The 13727-nt window shown below is 40.8% G+C and overlaps 1 protein-coding gene across 1 annotated transcript in view; it reads right to left on the bottom strand.

Moving 5' to 3' along the window:
• Positions 1 to 1007: 1007 nt before the first annotated feature.
• Positions 1008 to 13727, bottom strand: part of PKHD1 (PKHD1 ciliary IPT domain containing fibrocystin/polyductin) — a 254443-nt gene continuing 241723 nt past the window's right edge. The window contains exons 62-65 of the mRNA XM_050709748.1: positions 10853 to 10960; positions 6898 to 7053; positions 5375 to 5509; positions 1008 to 1363 (exon numbers count right to left, since the gene is read on the bottom strand). Of these exons, the coding sequence (XP_050565705.1) occupies positions 1008 to 1363; positions 5375 to 5509; positions 6898 to 7053; positions 10853 to 10960 (755 nt within the window). The remainder of the gene's footprint in view (positions 1364 to 5374; positions 5510 to 6897; positions 7054 to 10852; positions 10961 to 13727) is intronic.

The raw sequence follows: 13727 nt of genomic DNA, 5'->3' as shown, positions 1-13727 counted from the left end.
AATCAAGGTTTCTCACCTTCTCTTCCACAGCTGCTCTGGCCAGAAACTTAATCATCCTACATCAGTATTTTTCCTGCAGAGGAGTATAAAATTTATCTTGTGCCGCTGGGGCACCTTGTAACCAAGAAGTTTATGGTACAGAGAGAGTATAATACAGTTCTTCATCTTCCAGCTCAGTTAAGCAAAGCAGGGAGGAATCCTCCGAGCAGCTGAAGTACACCAGTATTGTTATTATCACTCATAAACAGTAGTGTTCATAACAAGCTGGTGATTTAAAGGTATTAGAAAACAATGATATGGTGGAAGTCTAACTCAGCAAAACACTTTAATTTCGAAACAAAACAAAACAAAAATTCTTAAGCACAGATTTAACTAGGGAAGCATGGAAGCACTTGCTCGTGAAATGGAAGTTGAATACATGTTTATTTGGTTTTGCTCAGGAAAAGGAAAAGGTTTACACACATACTGAAGATCTTGGAAAGGGAAGATCAGAAGAAATGGGGAAATTCTTATACATGTATGTATGTATGTATATGTACATGCACACACATACCAATCAGCATTGCTCTAGCCTCTAAGACAACACTGATGTTAGCATATTAAATAGCATCAGGGTGCAGGTACAGAAATTCCAATATCTGCAGTTGAATTGCTAGGCTAATTAATCCCTGAAAGCTTTTGGCCAGACCCAGCTAGCACTCCTCCCAGCAAGTCTTAGAGAGAGTTAATAGAGGTATCAGAAGCCAAGGACTGTTCTCAACAGGTTGCGTTGTCACACCTGCTTGTTTTGGAAGCTAAGACAGTTTAGTAGCATAGACGTGGCCAAAGTCTCCCTGTTGCCTCAGAGCCAGGTCACAAGTTTACTTGTACATGCACAGCACAACAGTTTGTTTCCCTGATCGAATATGGGTTTATCTGACCATGGAGACAAGAAACTCAACTTCGCATTAACTGGAAGCCAGGCAAAGCTTGCTTTTTCAGTAGTCCACCATTTGACATGACTTCTATTATACTTCTGCTGCTGCTTCCATGACAATCTGCTCCCTGACATCATTCTGAGGTTTGGGCATCGTATCCAACCCCTCTCTTTCCTCATTGTAACCACCTGAAGGCTGGGGCACATCTTTCTGGGCAGGGCACACCTGGACCGTTGGCTGCTGAAGTTCCTGAGAGTCACCAAGAGATGTTCCTCTACATTGCTGTTGGTGACTGTCACTTTTCCTGGCTGCAGAAAAGATGTCTCTGTTACTTGTCTTACGCTGGAGTGTGTTCATCTTTCTCACTGTCTTAGCTTCATAGGGCTGCAGGCTCATCTCCTTCAGTTGTACTGTAGCATGTCCTACTGCTCTGGTTTCTTCCATTTCTGTAAAAGCAAAACTTGTTTGAGTTTTACAATAATTTTATGACCCTAGTTTCACATTCCTTACCCCTCCATTCCTTTACTGCATGTTAAAGACATTAATGAAAAAGTAGTTATTTTATGGAAAATTATTTTAACTGGCCACAGATTTAATTTTGGCAAAAATAAGTTTTGAAAACCCAATAACCATAAGCTGCTTCCACCAAAAAATACAGCAAACAAAACAGCTGCTTTGTTCTTATTGATACACAAATAGCTTCCATGGCATTTGCTGATGTTTATCAAATGTTCCAATAAATGATTAATAATAAAGTGTATAGAATACAGCTGATTAATAAGCTATATATTGCTAACACTGAAAATCATTTTAATACTACACATCTATAAAACATATCAACCCTCTACAAATAAAGCTATAATATAAAGGAGAACTTTTAATTTCCAACATTTCAGTCCTACTCAGGGCAGAGCCTGTAATCTGCAATGTTGTTTAAAAATTATGTTGAAAAAATCATTCGATCATTGTTGAAAAAGCAAAATATATACTATACATATTTCATGTGTAAATACAAAATGCTTACATCCAAATAATCTAATTCCTAATAATGGAAATCCATTGGAAAGTTCTTGGTAAATTTTCAGTAGTCACATGTTTCTGCAAATAACAGTTTTTCTTCTTATTATTGCCCTAATATTGGGTCATTGGCTCCTTTAAAGTACAAGTTGCATACATCACTAGCTTCTACTTCCTTCTTTGTACATATAAACAGGATGTTGATCATCTACACCAAAGCTTTACACTATTTTGTGGTATGTATTCCCACCCTCTTCATCTTCAAAGGTGACATTTTCAACTCTGAAAATAGGACTCATCAAACAAGTTTGAGTTATTGGAGGAGGCTAAAAGTTTTCTGGACATGAGCAGTTTCAAAGATGAAGTATTGACTTGGGATTTGTAGGACAAGAGTAATGGGAAATAATTCTTAGAGATTAGGATGTGTTGCAGTACCAGGCACTACAACTAAAATGGATGATATTCTGTGTTTCCACCAGTAACTTGAAACTTGAAATCAAAATTAATTCAAATGGAATTTGTACACAGTATAAAGAATGACAAACTGGTAGACAGGAAGGAGGAGATGGTCTGAGCAACCTAGGAACGAGGGATGAGGACCCTTTTTGGTGAGTGGGAGACCCTCTTCAGGTAAACAACAATGATTTCTGGGCAGTGGTGGGAAAGGAGTTTGGGATAAAGGTCACTTAAGTACAGTAACCAAAAGGATTCATGAGATCTTTTGGTGGTAGAGGAGGAGTGAATGGTGTTCGGGAACTAATTTTATTTTTGCAATAACACAAACCAGACATCAAAATCAAGTCTGAATAAAGTACAGGGTACACCCAGAGAGTAGTCGTGTCCTGGAACAAGCTCCTCAGGGCAGTGATCATGGCATCAAAACTGCCAGAGTTCAAGAAGAGTTTGGGCAATGCTTTGAGACATAGGGTCTGATTTTGGGTGGACCTGTGTGGAGCCAGGAGTTGAACACAATGGTCCTTGTGGGTCCCTTCACACTCAGGATATTCTGTGCTTCTATAATTCTATACAAAAAAAAAAAAAAAAAAAGAGTCAGAAGAAGAATTTCAAATTGCCAGGACTAGTTAGATTCAAAGAAGGGCTTCAATTTGAACCTAATGATCATGTATTTTCACTGAGAGAAAAATAAAAACAAAACCAAGAAGTCATACTAAAGTGATACTCAGTATAAGAAATGAATCACAGAATCATGGAATCAGAGTATCACAGAATCTCAGAATGGTTTGCATCATAAGGGAACATAAAGATCATCCAGTCTACCCTACCTGCCATGGCAGGGACATCTTTCACTAGATCAGGGTGCCCAAAGCCCCATCCAACTTGACTTTGATCACTTCCAGCAATGCGGCATAGATTAGGCCTCAAAACTGCAAAAATAAGCTATGAAATGCAAACTAGTGTAGGATACAACTTTCCTATGATGAAAGTGAAAAACCACCAGAATAAAGTACAAAAAGAAGCAATATGCCCTTCCACCTCCAGGTGCCTTCCTGTTAGCCATGCATTAGTCAGTCAAAAGTTATTTAATTCAAGACCAAGATCATAATGTGAAGCTGAAGAGATTTTTTTTGTTACACCACAGTCAGACAGAGTAATACCTTGATCCCTTCCCCCCTGAAGTGCCACATATCTATGCATACAGCTTTCTTCCTCATCTCCATCCTCAGCTACTTCTGAGACAACAAACAGGGACCCTACCTCCATTGGTCTTTGCATTGTATAAGCAACTACCAAAGAAACCCTGCCTTGCAAGACTTACTGTGGTGATTAATAATTAAGATTCCAAAAACTTAATTGTACTAGAAATGTGGGATTTCTTATGGGGGGAACAACTGTAAAGCAGAAATGAAACAAAAAGACTTCAGCTTTGATTTCCTCTCTCTCTCCAAAACCAACAGCACTTTAAATAAGGGGAAATCAAACATTAGACGTTTCCAAGTCATATGTATTAAATTCACTTAAGATATTGTTATCCTTGTTTAGATTTGAACATATCGGGGAATCTTTTTGTCTTGCAACTATTCCTAAAAGATTTTAAGTGGCTGGATTGCCTTTTTCTGACAAAAAATAAATAAATCTTTCCATGAATTATTTACACGATGGCTCCAATCAATGCTGTACCTGTCAGCCTCCCCAGCCAAAATGAAAGTTCACTATGTAAAGGTGCCAAGGGAGAATGGCAGCCTCCCACTGCGAGTTTATAGACAGAACTAAGTCAGCACACATTATGTGTCAGAGCTGACATCAGACAGAATCAGATCCTTTGATCTCAGACCTCCACAGGAAGCTTAGATCTCAGACAAATTAGATAAAAAATGAATTTATAGCAGATACGTGTCCTAAGGCACACAGCTGAATGCTGTGTTTTGGAGGAGTACAGCAAATATCAAAACACATAAACTGCAGAATTTCCTCTCTCCTTCTCTCTCTGCCTCTGCTTTTGTGATGGATGCTAATTAAAAGGAGATAAAACTCCAGCTCGCCTCTTCCTGCCTCTTATGTAATCCATAGACTTCAGGAAGGAGGATAAAAATGAAATTCCCAATACAGAGTAAATGGGTGGTTCAGCAGGGTTATCTGAACTTTCTTAGATCTGTGCAGTTGGCAGGTGAGACCAGAAAAAGCCACGACAGAATAACCACTCCAGGAACGTTTCACGCTTGCAGAGAGGGAAGCCAGTGCTTTATGCTGCCAGCCACATGCCCCTGAGCCTGTCTGTTTTTCAGTGACCTCAGAAGTTGTGTTTGATCAGGAGAGGATGAAAAGACAAGTCTTGAGGAGGTGGGTGGAAGATGGGTTTTTGCATCAGTGATGTTAGGAAACAAAGGGGGACAAAAAATGGGGGCCATGGAGCCACTTTAGGATGCTAGCTTGGACTCACTGCTGGGAAAGCATGGCATGAAGGTCCATGAGAAGGAACTACAAGAGGTGGAGGTTACTGAGAAGTGTACAAAGGAGTCCTGCGTGTTTTTTCCAGCACAGCAGCATACTCCAGTACAGTCCTCCCCATCTTGCAAGCTTGTCTGGAGCTTTTTGAGCTCCACATAGTGGCTATCTCTGTTATCACTTTAGCTCCTGGACCCCTGGCAGGGGGAGACCTTGTTGCTGCATGTGTAGTGGGCAGCAGAAATGCCAGTCCCCGTCCAAGAGCACTGGATGAAATCATGGACTCATTGAGCTCAAGGGGGGTTATGCTGCTGCCCTCAGTGGAGCTAGGATTTCACACAATATGTCTGCAAAGAGATAAAATGACAAGTAGACTAACACCAGGGAGAACGAAGAGGAGGTAACAAAGTAATAGCCCTTCGGAGAAGAGCCATGTCACTGACCCAATACAAACCTTTAGTTTGAAGAGAATTAAACCAACCCTTTTGACGTCCAACTCTTTAAAAATCTGAATTATTCTCAAACTACAGTCTCACCTCTTGCTACAGGCACACCCCTTTCATTCTCTCCTGGATTGTGGCAAGGCTGGATGCGAGGTGCATGAGGCTGTGCTTGCTTCTGGGGTGCCTTGGTACTGGCTTGTGGTATATCAGCCTGTTTAGTCCTCATTTCTGTAATGAAGCATATCAGTCACATCACTACCAATGCATCCTCAGCTCAACAGCAATTATTAATTCAAGCAACAATTAATTGCTGGTGAATTAGCAAGATAATCTAGAAGTATTTTTTCTGCCCCAAAGCAGAGAGAGTTGTTTTATGATCATGTCTTATGTTTTGCTATTTGGGAACCTACCTGTTCAGGTAAAATCTTTCCTTGTGCTGTCACCATATTCAATAATATTAGAAATTCAGACCTCAGTGCAACTAGTGTTCATGATGTAATTTAGCAGAAAGACTCTTTAGCTTGGATTTTCAAAGTTATTTGGAAGCAAAAATCTGGTGAAATTAGCAAGGAGGTTTGGAAACCAATGGGAAATAGGTGTCTAAAATGATGTATTATCTGAGAGCTTCGTTGGCTCCTCAACTGTGTCTTCCCTGTACACTTGGCTAGGTCACAACTTCAGTTAGCACATCTGGAAGGCCAAATTATCGGTAATTTTCAACATATCCAGAAATTTAAGATGACTGGGAATCAAGCCATTGAACATTTGCAGTCATGTGCATTTGTCTTCAGTTCTTCCCTTTATGCCTTCTGTATTGGGAAAGCCTCTTATATTTGTTTTAATGTCAATGCTAGAACCCAGCAATCTTAAGGCAAATTAATAGATTTGCTTAGGGGAAGATCTCCAGAGAAGCTGCAGCCCTTCCATTACCACTTTGACACATGTGATGCTGATAATGTGGTGTGGGATGTGAGCATGGCTCTGCCACTGCCCCTATGGCATTCACAGTACAGGTGTCTCTGATCCTGGGTAAGCACCATGGCTTTGCATTAACATCACTGTGGCAATGTTTTGTTATGTCACCCTTTATCAGGAAAATGCAGCAGCTTTTCTTTGTTTCTCAGTTCTCTATCTCCACTATAGAAATCTGATTTTCATTGTGTTTCACATACAGTTAGAACTTTTTCCAGCCAGGACTCAGTCATCTTCTATAGGCTCAAAACTGTATAATCCTGAACTATGAACTATACTGTTAATTAATGAACTCTGCAGAGCTTTCTCTGAGTGCCATTGTATACCTTAACAACTCAAAAAATAAAAATTAAGATGCAAAAACTCATGAGACAAACAAAAGAAATTAGTTAAAGGGTCATGAGAATAGCAGACTGGAGAGATAGGTAACTAGACAAACCTATTCTGAGTTGTATCCAAAGCCAGAAGATGTTAGGAAAAAGAAAGCAACCAGGCTATATTCATGTAAAAGTCATGAATAGTGTTAAAAATTCTGCAAGTTTGCCTTGCCATTGCAGCTAAATCTTGTTGTAGCCACCCAAGAGATTTGCCAAATGAAAGAGGGAATCCACAAGTATAAATTTTTGTGGACATTTCCAACTTACTGTTGCTTTTGCTCTTCTTGAACCAGCAGAACACAAGAGTGAGGACGAATGCAGAAGCTACTGCACTCAGCAAGACAACAAGTATCAAGCTGGCCTTCTCTCCCGTGGGCACAGGGAAGATGGTAAATGGCTGAGACAGCACAGTGAACTTAGCTCCTGAGAATTTAAAGCAGTCAGAATTTATTACAAAAGTAAGGGCACTCATTCCACAATGAAAACACTAGGCTATAGACTTTTGACGGTGATGCTGCTGTAAAAATGCATTCAGGAACAGTCCAGATGTCCTTCCATCCCCACATCCAACATTAGCCAACAACATTTATTTAGAAATGGGTATGAGGAAAAGACAAATATTTAACATTTCTTCAATGTATGTCTCAAACATTCAGTGCATCCTGAAGCAGAGTCAGTCTCTTTGTATTAAACAGACCTTAGTATTTCTTCCATGAGTTTGTCCAGTCGACTACCAAACCTAGAAAATATGCTCACAAAGAACCTGTTTCTGAGAAAAAACAGATCAAGTTCATGCAGAAAATGTGCACATTCTGTCTAGCAAGACAGGGAAGCTGGTTGCAATGAGAAAGGAGCTAATTCATGCGCAATTTTTGCAAGTTATACATCACTTATTTAAATTAAGTTGTGGGAATTTTAGAAACATTGACTAGCATTAAGCTGAGTCAGAAAACTGCTGGTGAACATGTTTATATTTTTCACCATGTTGATGTTGAGCAAATATAAACAAAAAGTTTCAGTGTCATTGCTGTTAGCATGGTAACACTTAGTCTTTGGAAGCATACAAGATTTGGGTAATGCTCTTTATCCCAAGATCCTACAATTTTCTGTAAATAAAATCAGAATCAAAGCAGCCGCTACTCAAAATTTCCGTAGTCAAGAGTTCATTGGGTCTCAGCATCTGAGCTTCAAAGACTGGAATATGCTTAACACTGCTGCCTCCAAAATCAGAAATATATAGGTGTTTGGATCCCCCATAAATTTGTTTATTCCAGTACTTTCAACAGTACTGGTGCATGAGCTAAGGCGTGAGAAATTAATGTAAAAACTTCAGCTGTGAAGAAATTGTTTGGCATATACGTATCTAGGCTGATTCTCCCCAGAAATATCCACACAGAGTCTGGGCTTAGCATGGGTCCTGGACAACTTCCAAAGACATTTTGAACAGAGATGTGTTTGGGAAGAGTAGGATTTTAATAAAACTTATCACGGTACTCACTATAGACCAATTTGAAGGATGTGGATTTGTATATCAGCCTATTACCTACGTTATTACAAGACTCATTATCAGTCCAAACCTCACAATTTTAATAATTTCAATGGGCATATATTTCTTTTACTTGTTTGAGTTCCAATTTTAATAAAAATCTAAAAACCTTCTTCATCAATTCATTAAAAATATGAGAAGCACAGTCAGATGAAGGTTTGCGGACTAGGGTAAGTAGCTGTAAGTACTTTTATATTAAACTAATTAGCTTTGTGTCAATATTGTCCACCCGAACAAAGCAGAGATTCGTCAGAACAACATGGGAAGCATGTTCCAATTGGGAAAAATTTGCCTGCAGATACAAGCATATATGAACTTCAATTGAGAGGAAAGAAGCAATCTCACAGGTATCAAGGACTCTACATAGACAGGTTCTTAAAGGTTGCATTTCACACTAATAGTCTGCAAGTAGACTGCTATTGGTTTAAATGGAAAGTGGATGGATCAAGCCCATTGGGATCCATATCACTTAAGTGAATATTACTGGAAAATGAGGAGCAAGACTAGGCAGCAGTGCTATGAATAGCCCACTGTCCCCAGGAACTACCACTAAACCACTTGGGACCATTGCTTTCAGCATCATCGGCATCTTCTGTGCTGTCTCCAAATCGCATGAGCCTGAATAACTATGCCAGAAAGCTATTCATGAAAATGTGTCCCAAACTTCTATTGTTTGATTGATTAATTTTTGTTTGTTTGTCTCAAATGATAAGCAAATATCTTCAGTAAGATTCTGGCAGTATAAAACTCTTTATTCTGACTCCAGCATGGTTTCCCACTAGACACGAGCAAAGGGGATTGCTTGTTTGCCGTGTACTTTTACAACTCATATTAAAAGTGTACAATGCTCTGATTTATGCAGGCGATACCTACAGAAATGCATCAGCTGTATGCATTGCTGTCTTTAAACACCTCTTTGCAACACTCTTTCTGGCTAAATATTTCATAAAAGGGATTTCTATTTGACCTTTGTTCAGAGGGGAGAAGATTTTGTGACTCCCCTGAAATAGCTTTCAAAAGACATTTCATTAAGCTGCATTTTCCACTAAAGCATCTGATCCTGTGAGGTGCTGACTTTCCATCTGCTCTCACTGAAGTGAAGGCAATGGGAGCTGTGGGTGTTCGGCAGCATCCACCCCAAAGCAGACATATGTTCCCCCCCTAAAGGCCCACCTCCGAGTATTCCCTGCACCACAATTCTCCCTTTGCAGAGCCATGGGAAGCACTCAGTGCTGATTAGCCACTTGGGACTGGGAGGAGCAAAGGTTTCTAAAATAAAATATCTGGATCTTAATTTAATCCCAGGATAGGAAAGGATTTCTTGTGTTATAAATCCGTACTGTGTTACACATTATCATCCATAAGCATATAAAGCTCCATCCGAAAGCAACTGATCTGTTCTCACTATTCCTATCTATTAAGATAGGCTGTTCAGAGCAATACACTCTAAATGTTAGTGATATTCTACTTTTTTGTTCAGATTTTCTCATTAGTCACTTCCACTTGGTCACTTCAACCATCTGATGTACTTGCCCTTTTCTTTTTTTTTCTAGCTTAACCAAGCTATACTATATTAGAGTTTTCTCATTAAAAAATGCTGATTCCTACCTTCATTCTTCTCTGTACCTATTCTTTTTTGAGATGATTTCTAAATATGGGTAAACAAAATTATCTTAGTATTTCAAGGCCTCATCAGGTCTGTATGCAGTGGCACACACACCTCCTCACCTCTCCTGGAGAAATTTTATCCATCCCTCTTGCTTTCTACCTGGTAGGTCTCAGGTTATATTTATATACATATATGTAATACCAGAACAGAAGCTTTGCACATGGGCTTACAACACCTATACCTTAATTTGGTTTTGAACTACATGCCAGAGAGCACATTCCTGTTTCTCAATGACTTGACAGGTGACCAGCACTTTGACCCTTATATACATTCAGAGACAGATTTGTAGATAAATTCAGGCCCCCAAACAGTTGTGCAGGTGCTTGTTTCATGCAGATGCCCCCAGGCCTTTAACAGCCAGAGTTCAGGTATTGCCCAAGATGCCAACATCCCTCTCAGCTTGTATTTCTTAGGAGGTATAACCACAACTGACCCCTCAGCGTTATGGTGGCTCAGGAGGTCCCAATGTCACATCTGTAAACCGTCAGGGATACCCTGAGCAGAGCCCAGTCCTGAAGGCGTGCTCTGAGTGTGAATAGCCTGCTGCACCCATAAAGATGGCCAGATGCAGCCAAATGGTGGGTGAAAAGCAGTACAAAAAATAACTGGGAGCATAGATGGAAAATTACAGAACACAGGCAGGAAAAAGGGGACTCAAACTACAGGAAAAAAGTTTGCTCTGGCTGCCTAACCGGTCTATGTACCCGATTACTGTAGGAAAGTTCATAGTTAGGGAATCCAGTAAAAAGAGGTACCTCTCTCTGGCAATACTTCTCTGTTCTAACTCATCTTCATTTTGGGCATCTTAAATGAACAGTATAGCACTTACCCAGCTCACTTGCTGCTTGGATGATGCCAGCTTGCACATGTAGCAGAAGTCAGGCTATTTAGAGGTTTTGCATTGCTTGCCTCACTCAAGCAAATCTTACTTCCCTTTTTATAAATTCAGATCACCTGTAGTGTTTTGAGCTCATTTACAAAATCAACATACAAAAAATAGATCCTACCTGGTGGTGATGTGACCGTAAATACAAGGTTCCAGTTTGTGCCTGAGCCAGACACAGCCAGACTGGAAAAGCTTGCACATCCATCTATGACCTGCACTTCAGTGAGCCCTGCAGAGTAATACAAAAAAATTAATTGCAGTTAACAGCTTCCAGATAAGCATGACTTAAATCCCTCAGGAAAAATAAATAAATAAATAAATAAATAAATAAAAATGAGCAAACCAGGAGAGTCCTTGTGACTTGAAGGGGACTTGTGAAAACCTGGCTTCAGTGTCCTTCCTAACTGTAAAGTTTTTGTCTCATCCCAGGAATTTCATATAGAGACAGATCTTCAGAGGTATTTGGACACCTAATCCCTCCTGAAGTGGAGTACCCTACCTTCTGAACCTTGGGTCATTAAGCTCATTGTGATAAGCTCTGTGCATGTCCATATCATGGCAGTGTAATCTGAATACAAACGCTAAGGCGATCAAGGAGGAGTAATGGGAGCTATGCAGACCTGTTTGAAAGTTCCACTTGCTCATCTTTTTGACTTAACTTACATATTCTGTGACATCAACATCACCAGTATCAGGAGAGTATTAAAGATGACTAAGTATTTTTGTGTTAAAGGGATGGTCTCAAAGATCCAGCCACAGGAGCTAAGGAAAATAGCTGACTGTTTTAATCCTTTTCTTAACTGTAGATGTTTCACCTCATCATTTGGACATACTACCCCCTGTCCTACTGTTAAAGCATTTTGAGCTTTCCTCCAACCCTGTCAGAAGCTTTGAAAAGGATTTGAAGAATGAAGAATGTCTGTGGTGATGACCCTGTTATCACACACAAGAGACTTTTAACTGGAAACCTAGCAGGGGAAATCTCCATGGGGAGCATTAAAATGAAACCCAGGAGAGAAATTCTTCATCCCTTTACCTCTTGTTCTAAGCTATAAGGGAATGCATTCTGACCCAGCATTTACACGTGCTATGGTTTTTATTTTTGTAGGCTCTTTTTTGAAAATTTATAATTTGCTTTGCAACTAGATCTCCATTTTATTGTGTGTATCTTTGAGTACCAGCCAAGTTCTGGCCCTTGAATAATGTTGACCAGGCCTGGGCTTCATTCAGGCTCTTGGAGTGAGAAGGGTAAAATCCTAAGGACTGACAAATTTTAAAATGTTAGTTCAGGTGGGGGTGAGAAGTCAGAACTTCCTTAAGATGCTGGACTCAATCCAGTGATCACAAACACAGACTTTTGCCTTCTCAGAGACAACATGTAATAACCATTTGCTTTGCAAAGCAGGTGGTTTGACATTTTATTGCTGTTAAGCAGAACAGGTGAAGGTACCTAAAGACTGAATGTGAGGAATGCATTTATACTCTTCCATCAGCACACCCAGGATATTGAACAACATGGAGAAGAAGCAAACTTTGAGACACCTTGCAATCACAAATTCATGGGAGTGCTCATCAGGTGGGGACAGGGCTTTTGATGGTAAACCAGACTGTAAGAGTTTTTTCCCATAACAATGTATGGAGGGTATGGAGTGTATGGAGTGGAGTCCCCCAGGGCTCAGTACTGGGGCCAGTCCTCTTTAATATCTTTATCGATGATCTGGATGAGGGGATCAAGTGCACCCTCAGTAAGTTTGCAGATGACACCGAATTAGGTGCATGTGTCGATCTGCTCGAGGGTAAGAAGGCTCTGCAGGAGGATCTGGGTAGGCTGGACCAATGGGCTGAGGCCAACTGTATGAGGTCCAACAAGGCCAAGTGCCAGGTCCTGCACCTGGGGCACAACAGCCCCAAGCAGTGCTGCAGGCTGGGAGATGAGTGGTTAGAAAGCTGCCTGGCAGAGAAGGCCCTGGGAGTACTGGTTGATAGTCGGCTGAGTATGAGCCAGCAGTGTGCTCAGGTGGCCAAGAAGGCCAACAGCATCCTGGCTTGTATAAGAAACAGTGTGGCTAGCAGGTCTAAGGAAGTGATTGTCCCCCTGTACTCGGCTCTGGTGAGGCCACGCCTCGAGTACTGTGTTCAGTTTTGGGCCCCTCGCTACAAGAAGGACATGGACGTGCTCGAGAGAGTCCAGAGAAGGGCAAAGAAGCTGGTGGGGGGTCTGGAGAACAAGTCTTACGAGGAGCGGCTGAGGGAGATGGGATTGTTCAGCCTGGAGAAGAGGAGGCTCAGGGGCGACCTTATCGCACTCTACAGGTACCTTAAAGGAGGCTGTAGCGAGGTGGGGGTTGGTCTATTCTCCCACATGCCTGGTGACAGGACAAGGGGGAATGGGCTAAAGTTGCACCAGGGGAGGCTTAGGTTGGATATTAGGAAGAACTTCTTTACTGAAAGGGTTGTTAGGCATTGGAATAGGCTGCCCAGGGAAGTGGTTGAGTCACCATCCCTGGAGGTCTTTAAAAGACATTTATATGTAGAGCTTAGTGATATGGTTTAGTGGAGGACTTGTTAGTGTTAGGTCAGAGGTTGGACTCGGTGATCTTGGAGATCTCTTCCAACCTAGGTGATTCTGTGATTCTGTTTATCTTACACCACCTACCCTCTTCTGTTCCCAGAGCTTGCTATGGCACCCAGCTCTAGATGAGCTGAATTTTCCTGCTGTACTTTTATTAATGATTTTAGTGACATAAATTTGTGAAATGTCAAGGATACCTGCTATGAATATTTGGAAGCTTCTTTGCATGTCAAATGTATGTAGAGACTTATAAGGAAAAGTACAGTATTCCTTTACTTCCCTGGCCCTCAAACCTTTGTCCCATTAGCTCAGTGCTTCAGCGATGGTCATCGATCAGTACTGGGCTGACTGCTAGTGTTCATTTTGGGCTATGAAAGCAGGGACAAGTGCCCAAATGGTCTTGGAATCACAGGGAAAATTAATG

This window comes from Cygnus atratus, chromosome 3 (genome assembly GCF_013377495.2).
Source record: "Cygnus atratus isolate AKBS03 ecotype Queensland, Australia chromosome 3, CAtr_DNAZoo_HiC_assembly, whole genome shotgun sequence".
Lineage (NCBI taxonomy): Eukaryota > Metazoa > Chordata > Aves > Anseriformes > Anatidae > Cygnus > Cygnus atratus.
This window is presented reverse-complemented; position numbering and strand designations above follow the sequence as displayed.